The sequence below is a fragment of the Aedes albopictus genome, chromosome 2, assembly GCF_035046485.1.
Source record: "Aedes albopictus strain Foshan chromosome 2, AalbF5, whole genome shotgun sequence".
Classification (NCBI taxonomy): Eukaryota; Metazoa; Arthropoda; class Insecta; order Diptera; family Culicidae; genus Aedes; species Aedes albopictus.
The window spans coordinates 439522551-439531868 of record NC_085137.1 but is presented as its reverse complement, the minus strand read 5'-3'; the positions used below and the strand labels follow the sequence as shown (position 1 = coordinate 439531868).

At 46.6% G+C, this 9318-nt stretch overlaps 1 protein-coding gene across 1 annotated transcript; it reads left to right on the top strand.

Moving 5' to 3' along the window:
- Window positions 1-562: 562 nt before the first annotated feature.
- On the top strand, window positions 563-6150 carry LOC134286902 (uncharacterized). The gene is made up of 3 exons (XM_062848601.1): window positions 563-1636; window positions 1892-6069; window positions 6117-6150. Exons 1-3 carry the CDS (start codon window positions 563-565, stop codon window positions 6148-6150), a joined length of 5286 nt encoding a protein of 1761 aa, XP_062704585.1.
- The last annotated feature ends 3168 nt before the right edge of the window (window positions 6151-9318 follow it).

The following is a 9318-nucleotide window of genomic DNA, read 5'->3' as shown; positions in this document are numbered from 1 at the left end:
ATGTGTGCACACACTCTGTTGGCAACCCGGATCAGCGTGTTCGGTACCGGTGGTTCAGTACCACCCGCTGCTTCTATTATCACCGATAGGGCAACGATAGGGAGAAACGTCATCGTTAATTGTATAGCAATGTAAACAGAAAAAGTGCTAAATCACGAGCAGTCGCTACAATATTCAGTCAATTAAAATTTGTTGAATTCCTAAATTTGTTGCTAAATAATTTAAGTAAATTGAATTGTAAGTATCCTAAATCAGCCTCTGAATTGATTCCTAAATAAATTTGTTATTCTACCTACTTAAAACAATAGCACAGATAAATTGGATTACACGATAGATACACCTAGGACGGATAAATTGTACATGCAGGACTATCAAATGTAAGGTAACCTAAATCTACAAAACACATGCAAAAATCAATAAATTAAACCATTTCAGCTTAAAGCTAACCCAGAAAAATAAGTACGGGTTTGACTAAAAGAGGTCCGAAAACTTCGTCCGCTCCGGGTATCAACAAACTTTAAGATTTGATATCTTATCGTAATAACCTCGATAAACAGGTAAGATGCAATCAGAGCCGCCAGTTGACGCTCAGTGCATTGCCTGTAACCGGCCAAACACCGCAGAGCCGAAGATGGTACAGTGTGACGGCTGCAGCCGATGGTACCATTTCACCTGCGCTGGTGTTGGTGATAGTATAGAAGGGGAAGATCGGAGTTACCAATGTGCACTATGCCGGCCCCCTTCCCGGTCAGCCTCATCGGTAAGAACGACGTCGACGACGGCTAGCACACGAGAGGCTCGGCTTCGGCTAGAAATGCAACGCTTGGAGGAGGAAAAGAAATTACGAGAGAAGGCAAATGCAGATCGGTTACGTTTGGAAGAGGAGTTCCTCGATCGAAGGTTCAAGCTGCTTCAAGCGCAGCTGGAAGACGAAGGCCGGAGTTCAAGAGCAAGTGGGGTGAGCGCTAGGGTGAGCGGTAACAAGTCCACCGCAGCTTCCGCCAATGTTCAGCGTTGGATCGACAACCATCAAGTGAGTGTGGCTGCCAATACTGGGAACGTAGTTCCCACTGGAGCCACGTCGCAGATCGGTGGTATTATCGCGCCAGCAGAACCAGGGGTAGCAGTCACTACGCAATGCAGCTCAAGAACAGTTCCAGTGACAACGGTCTCCAGCCGGGAAGTAGAATCGAATCGTGAAGTGGCGCAAGCAGCTGTGGGTTCGGAACCATTCGATAACATCATATCACCGAACACCGTGGCACCTGCCATCCCGGGGGGATTCTCGAGGCCATTCGATAACGTCATCTCGCCGATAACAACTGTTCATCCAGCAGGATTCAACAGCGTACCGAGTTCGGTAGCACCACAATCGTTTCAATCGACGCCCCTGGTGAGGAATATTTCTGCGAGTATGCCAAGTTCGAAGACGACATTGCCGTTGCACGTGAATCCATCGGTTCCATCTGCCATCAGCCAGCCAGTGGTGGTCTCGGCATCCGTAGGTCATTTGGAGCCACTTCCGATTCCGGCGTCGAATCCATATATGGGTAATGGACCAAACACGGTGAGGTACATCGCGGAGGATCCTAGCGCTGGTCAGTACAATCCAATTGCAATACCTAGTTCAACTATGGTGAGTACTGCCAATTTAGACTTGTACGGTAGAAGAATTGTTGAACCAACCAATCGAAGATATACTCAACCACCATTTTCACAACCGATGCAACAGTTAGGGCTAGGGCCAGTAACAAGGGCACCGCATCCGTATTCGGGTGGTGGTTCAGTGAGCAACAATCCTCAAAATTTCCCAAATCCCCAAATGTATTCAGTCTCCCGAAGTTTGGCCCCCACACCGTCTCAAGTACACATACCTCCAAACATTCCACAGTGGGGGGTTTCTTCTCAACCACAATATTTGGGTCCCCCATTAGTGAGTGTATCAAGTTACCAAACCCCTATATCGGCTGTGCCAAATCCGGATATGTATGGTGGAATGCAGTCATCGGTCGGTCCAAACGCTCAGCAGTTGGCAGCCCGCCATGTTGTCCCCAAGGATCTTCCTTTCTTCGGTGGGAATCCGACAGAATGGCCGGTTTTCTGGAGCAGCTATGAGACGTCAACGCAGCTTTGTGCCTACAACGACTCGGAGAACTTGATGAGACTCCAGCGCTGCTTGAAAGGAGAAGCGAGGAAAGCAGTATGTAGTTTGCTTCTACACCCATCAAATGTGCCGGACATCATCAAGACGTTGAAGGTTCTCTATGGTCGACCGGAAGCGATAATCAGCAACCTGCTGGCGGAAGTCCGTGCAGCGCCAACACCGCGACCGGAGAAATTAGGAAGTATCATCACCTTCGGATTAGCAGTTCGGAATCTTTGCGCTCACCTAATCGCTACTAATCAGCAGGTGCATCTAGCAAATCCGATCCTGATGGAAGAGCTGGTGGAAAAACTGCCGGCCAACATTAAGCTCGACTGGGCGTTACACAAGCAGCGAGTGGTAGATGTGGATCTGAAAACCTTTTCAGATTACATGGACGTTATCGTTACGGCAGCTAGTAGCGTCACACCAGTAATCGACAAAAACGAGAAGACGAAGGGGAAAGCCGTGGTGAACTCACATCTCTCTGAGGTACACGCGGTTAAAGTTCGAGATCAGAAGCTGCCCATGAAGATTGAAGCTCCAAACCAACCGGGAAGTCAACGTCCTTGCATGGTGTGCAAAACAGCCGGACATAAGCCGAAGGATTGTAGTGCGTTCAAGTCGAAGGCTTTGGAGGATAAGTGGAAGGTAGCACAGGAAGAGCACCTGTGTAGGCGGTGTCTGTATCCGCATGGAAAATGGCCGTGCAAGGCGCCCGTCTGCGGAGTCGGAGGATGTGAACAAAAGCACCATAGGTTGTTACACCCGGGAGATCCAAGAGCCGACAATACTACTACTTCAGCTCCGGTTTCTGGGGTGATTTCCGTGCACCAACATCATCACCGTGTACTCTTCCGTATAATCCCTGTTGTGCTTCATGCAAACGGTCGCTCGGTCGGAACCTTCGCATTCTTGGATAGTGGATCTGATGCGACGTTGGTGGACAGATCGCTGGCCGAGCAGCTGGGCGTGCAAGGTCCGACATCACCATTATGCATGCAGTGGACCAACGGTGTCAAGCGTGTAGAAGAAGACTCCCAGCAAATCCAAATGAATATTTCGGGTTCGGTATCCGGAAAGCAGTTTTCGTTGCGGAAAGTCCAAACCGTTGGAGGACTGGAACTTCCACAACAATCCGTCGACTTTGAAGAACTGAGGGCCAGGTATCCATATTTGAACGGACTACCCGTTAAAAGCTTCAGGGATGCAAAACCAGGAATCCTAATCGGTCTGGATCATACAAGGCTGAAGACCACTCTAAAGCTGCGTGAAGGTCGAGAGCACGAGCCAGTAGCGGCGAAAACCAGACTCGGCTGGGTGATATACGGGCGTTCCGGAGATGCGGCAAATACTTCATCGCAGCACGTGCTTCACATTGGTACTCGAAAAAGAGATGACGATCTGCACGAGCTAGTAAAGAGCTTTTTCTCCATGGAAAGTGTGGGAGTTTCCATTGACCAAGTTAGGGAATCAGCCGAAGATCAACGAGCGAGAGATATCCTCCAGTCAACCACAAGAAGGACTGAAAATGGGAGATTCGAGACTGGTCTTCTGTGGAAGTTCGACGACGTAGAGTTTCCGAACAGCAAACCTATGGCTGAGCGGAGGCTGAAGTGCCTAGAAAATCGCTTGCTCAAATCACCTCATCTGTATACCAATGTTCGCCAGCAAATAGCCGATTATGTATCCAAAGGATACGCGCACAAGGCGACTGGACAAGAAATAGCCGAGATGAATCCGAAGCGTACCTGGTTTCTTCCGTTGGGTATTGTCGTGAATCCGAAGAAGCCGGACAAGGTGAGAGTTGTGTGGGACGCAGCTGCATCCGTCCAGGGAGTGTCTTTGAACTCTGTCCTTCTAAAAGGGCCAGATCTGATGACGTCGCTGCAGACAGTTTTAAGCCGCTATCGCCAGAGGGAAATCGCTATAAGTGGCGATATAATGGAAATGTTCCACCAGGTGCTCATTTCCCGACAAGACCGTTCAGCCCAGTGGTTCCTGTGGAGGGATTACCCGTCCGAGTCGATTCAGGTGTACGTGATGGATGTCGCCATATTCGGGGCAACTTGTTCCCCGAGTTCGACACAATACGTGAAGAATTTGAATGCAGGGGAATATTCCGCCGAGTTCCCGAGAGCGTCCGAAGCCATTCAAGATAATCATTATGTCGACGACTACCTGGACAGCGTCGACACGATCCAGGAGGCGGTTCAGTTGGCGCTGGAGGTTAAAGCGGTGCACGAAAAGGCGGGATTCCTGATTCGGCATTGGATGTCAAACTCGCCGGAGGTGCTACAGAGAATTGGAGAGCAAAACACGAAGGCGGTAAAGAGTTTCACCATGGATAAAGGCAGCAATGTAGAACGCGTTTTGGGAATGGTTTGGCGGCCGCAGGAGGACATCTTCGTATTCTCCTTGACGCTGCGCGAGGACTTACGACACCTAATCGATGGACTCATAGTCCCTACAAAACGCCAACTGTTGAGCCTTGTTATGAGTGTGTTCGATCCGTTGGGATTGGTCGCACCGTTCGTGGTACACGGAAAAACGATTGTCCAGGATGTGTGGAGGTCAGGTATAGGCTGGGATGAGCAACTGCCGGCCGACATAGTTCCCAAATGGGAACAGTACAATTCCCTACTCGAGAAGCTGGATAGCGTGCGAATACCTAGATGTTACTTTCCGGGATACAGTCTGGGAGCATACGAATCGATGCAACTACATGTATTTGTAGACGCAAGCAGTGCGGCTTATGCTGCCGTAGCCTATTTCCGGATCGTAGATAATGGAGTAGTACGTTGCAGTCTCGTCTCTGCCAAAACCAAGGTGGTACCGATGAAGCTGCTGTCAATCCCCAGGTTAGAACTCCAAGCGGCAGTGATAGGAACACGGCTCATGAAGTCCATCTCGTCAAGTCACACGTTGCAGATAACGCGCAAGGTCATGTGGAGCGATTCATCAACGGTGCTTAATTGGATCCGATCCGACCCTCGAAAATATCGTCAGTACGTAGCGTTCCGCGTAACTGAGATCTTGGATGAAACAGAGGTTACAGACTGGAGAAAAGTGCCGTCAAGGATGAATGTGGCCGACGAAGCAACTAAATGGGGGAACGGTCCCTGTTTTGATCAAGGAAGTAGATGGTATAAAGCTCCCGAGTTCCTGTACAAGCCCGAATGCGACTGGCCGGATGAAGTGATTGAACAAACTACAGCGGAGGAGTTGAAGATAGTTGAGATGCACCAGGTGGTTCCAGCGGAGCAGGTAATCGACTTCACACGTTTTTCGAGATGGGAGAAGCTTACTGGTACGTTAGCGGTCGTCCTGCGGTTCGGCAGAAGGAAAACAGAAACTGCGACGGACAATCCAAGTAGTGAATCAAGGAGGTATGCTGAGTCGGTCATGGTTAGGCTGATCCAGTTGAGCAGATATGCTGAGGAGTATCGGGTTCTTCAAAGGAATCAGCAAGTTCAAGCAGGAGAACGTCAGCTAGTGGACAGAAGCAGTTGCCTATTCAAGCTATCACCATTTTTAGATCCTGATGGAGTAATCCGCATGGGATCTCGTATTGGTTATGCTGAATATGTTCCGTACGAAGCCAAATTTCCTGCAATCTTACCCAAGGACCACTACGTAACACACCTGGTGATCAACTGGTTCCACAGGAAATATGGACACGCCAACAACGAAACCATTGTAAACGAGGTACGACAGAGATTCCACGTCTCTGAACTACGGTCAGCTGTCAAAAAGGTCGCAAGGAGCTGCAACTGGTGCAAGGTGTACAAGTCCAAGCCTCAGGTGCCACCCATGGCTCCTCTGCCGAATGCTCGAATAACACCATATGTAAGAGCCTTTTCGTTCACTGGTCTGGACTATTTTGGACCCATTACCGTGCGGTTTGGACGTGGCAGCGCTAAAAGGTGGGTTGCTCTTTTTACCTGTTTGGGCACCCGAGCTGTCCACCTAGAAATCGCTTATTCGCTGTCGACGGAATCATGTAAAATGGCCATACGCAGGTTCATCTCTCGTCGGGGCGCACCGCAAGAGATCTACTCAGATCAAGGAACCAACTTCCAGGGAGCGAATGCAGAGTTGAAGATGCAGATGAGAACCATAAACCGTCATCTAGCGCAGACTTTCACCAATGCAAACACGCAATGGAAGTTTAATCCACCATACGCCCCCCATATGGGTGGAATATGGGAAAGACTGGTGCGTTCAGTCAAGGCAGGTTTATCCAACATGACATTGCCGAAGAATCCGGACGAGGAGACGTTGGTTACCGCAATAGTGGAAGTGGAATCAATCGTCAACTCGCGTCCCTTGACCTATTTGCCTATCGACAGTCAGGAGAGCGAGGCCTTGACACCAAACCACTTCCTGCTGCTGAGCTCAAACGGAGTAGTTCAGCCAGCAGTACGACCCACGGAAGAAGGCGCAGCATTACGAACAAACTGGAAGCATATCCAAGTCATGCTGGACCGATTTTGGACCCGATGGATTCGGGAATACTTGCCCGTTATAGCCCGACAACCGAAATGGTTCGGCGAGGTTACGCCGATCAACGTCGGAGATCTGGTCATCGTTGTGAACGACGGGATTCGGAACAGTTGGACTCGAGGAAAGATTCTACGTGTCTATCCGGGACGGGATGGACAAGTTCGTTCTGCAGATGTTCAGACGGCAGGAGGAGTCTTGCGGAGACCTGCAACGAAGCTCGCTGTTCTAGATGTTGCCAGGGATAAAGTATAGCTTGAGGAGACCTTAAGCAATACGAGCGGGGGCGTGTTGGCAACCCGGATCAGCGTGTTCGGTACCGGTGGTTCAGTACCACCCGCTGCTTCTATTATCACCGATAGGGCAACGATAGGGAGAAACGTCATCGTTAATTGTATAGCAATGTAAACAGAAAAAGTGCTAAATCACGAGCAGTCGCTACAATATTCAGTCAATTAAAATTTGTTGAATTCCTAAATTTGTTGCTAAATAATTTAAGTAAATTGAATTGTAAGTATCCTAAATCAGCCTCTGAATTGATTCCTAAATAAATTTGTTATTCTACCTACTTAAAACAATAGCACAGATAAATTGGATTACACGATAGATACACCTAGGACGGATAAATTGTACATGCAGGACTATCAAATGTAAGGTAACCTAAATCTACAAAACACATGCAAAAATCAATAAATTAAACCATTTCAGCTTAAAGCTAACCCAGAAAAATAAGTACGGGTTTGACTAAAAGAGGTCCGAAAACTTCGTCCGCTCCGGGTATCAACACACTCACTTGAGCCAGTCTCCCCTAATTAAGGCAAGTGCCGCCGAATGACGACGACGACGCTCGTAGACGATAACAAACAACAACAACAACAACGACCCAGCCGAAGGACATTCAATTTTTTTTTCGGTGCATAACAGGGACGAATCTAGGCTAATTAATACAACCCGTTGTATAACGCTATCACTATACTATAACTAGCCAGCTATGTTAAAGTTATATTTAAGCACCGCAAACAATCCGCAAGTAGCCGTCCCTCATTTTCAAAAATTTGAAACGTTGAAAGTTCGTTGTAGCCAAAAAATAATCGGGTCAAAATTTAAAGTCCATATCTCAAGGCTAAGTGGTCCCTTAAGGGGCCTAAATTTCTAAAAAAATATACGATGAATTTTGAAGATGATTTTTTTTTTTCGATGAAGAAAACTGTAATCTTTAGGATCCTGACGGACCAAAAATGTTCTTAGAATTAGATCCTGAAGGAAACCTGAATTTTGCCGAATAACTTAAAAACGAGTGAAGATATCCCAATTCTAAGCTAATCTTGGCCCTTTAGGATCGTAAAATTAAATTGTCGAAAAAACGAATTTTTAGCTAAAACGATCATTTTCCAACAAGGGGCTGTTCATAAACCACGTAGACCAAATTTTATCCGCCTCAGAACCCCCCCCTTCCCCCAAAAAGTCTACGTGGTTTATGAACGGTCCCTAACGAACTTTCAGCATTTCCATTTTTTTTTTCAAAATAAGATACGGTTTAATCCGCAATACACAAAATGGATTCTAGAATCTTGGTATATGTACTACAAGAATTGCTGATGGGATCCTATGCCCGAGCATAAGAAAATAACAAGTGAATAATATATCAAGGTATTTATCTTAAATACTACCATACCTTGATATGCCCTTCATTAGGTGGTAATAAGAGGCAAATTAACAAAAACGAATACCAAAATTTTGTATAAATAACACCTTCAAAATAACAAGTCTTGTTATTTCAATAATAAATACATACCTCAAATTTCAATTGCTGTATTTGTTATTCCAAAGTTATTGAATAACAAACTCATAACATTTCTTGTTATTAAATGTTTCATATGTTCGATGACTTCATGATGTAATAGCATATCTTGTTTTTCGATTATTTTCACTGCTAAACTAGCAAATACTACATCAATACCAAACTCTGCTCAAATAACTCCAACTGTTATTGTGATGTTCTCATAACATTTCGTATAATAACGCTGCAATAACAATTTTAGGTATTAGAGCACATGTTGCTCTTCGCGTGGTATTTGTAAGGTATGCCCTTCTGCTCGGGTGTGAACTTACCACACTTGGGCCTCCCCCGGGAAGCAACCGAGCACCGGGTGCACGGATAACTCAAGCGGAGTAAACCTTAACGTGATGGGGTACAAGCGACATGACATCATCAAAAGTGCCTTTGTCGAACTAAGGATGCCTCGAGCACATCAGGAATGATGCCAGGAATTCTTCTTGAGATTCCTTAGGGAATTCTTCCTGGAAATATTTCAATAGCTCCTCCAGGAAGCAATCCAAGACTTCCTCCAGGAACTGTTAAGGGGTTCCCTTGGGAATTCCTCTCGGTATTCCTTCTGGGGTTTCTTCAGAAATTTCTCCAGGGATTCTTTTAGGAACTCCCTGTCCAGGAGATCTTCCACAAAATCTTCTTAGGATTCCTTAAGGATTTTTTCAAGAATTCTTTCTGTGATGTCTTTAGTAATTCCTCCTGTGATTTCTTCAGAAACTCTTCCAGAAATTTCTCTGATAATTCCTTCAGAGATTCCTCCAAAAAATCCTCTAGAAATTCCTCTAGGAGTTCCAGAAAATCTTCCAGGTACTACTACAGAAATTTCTGGAGAGATTCCTCC

Bases quoted from the DNA above. Each gene is read 5' to 3' on its own strand.
- LOC134286902 (XM_062848601.1), top strand. From the start codon at position 563: ATGCAATCAGAGCCGCCAGTTGACGCTCAGTGCATTGCCTGTAACCGG. The intron at 1,637-1,891 runs GTGAGTACTGCC...AACATTCCACAG, and splicing joins CAATACCTAGTTCAACTATG to TGGGGGGTTTCTTCTCAACC. The intron at 6,070-6,116 runs GTGGGTTGCTCT...CTGTCCACCTAG, and splicing joins GGACGTGGCAGCGCTAAAAG to AAATCGCTTATTCGCTGTCG.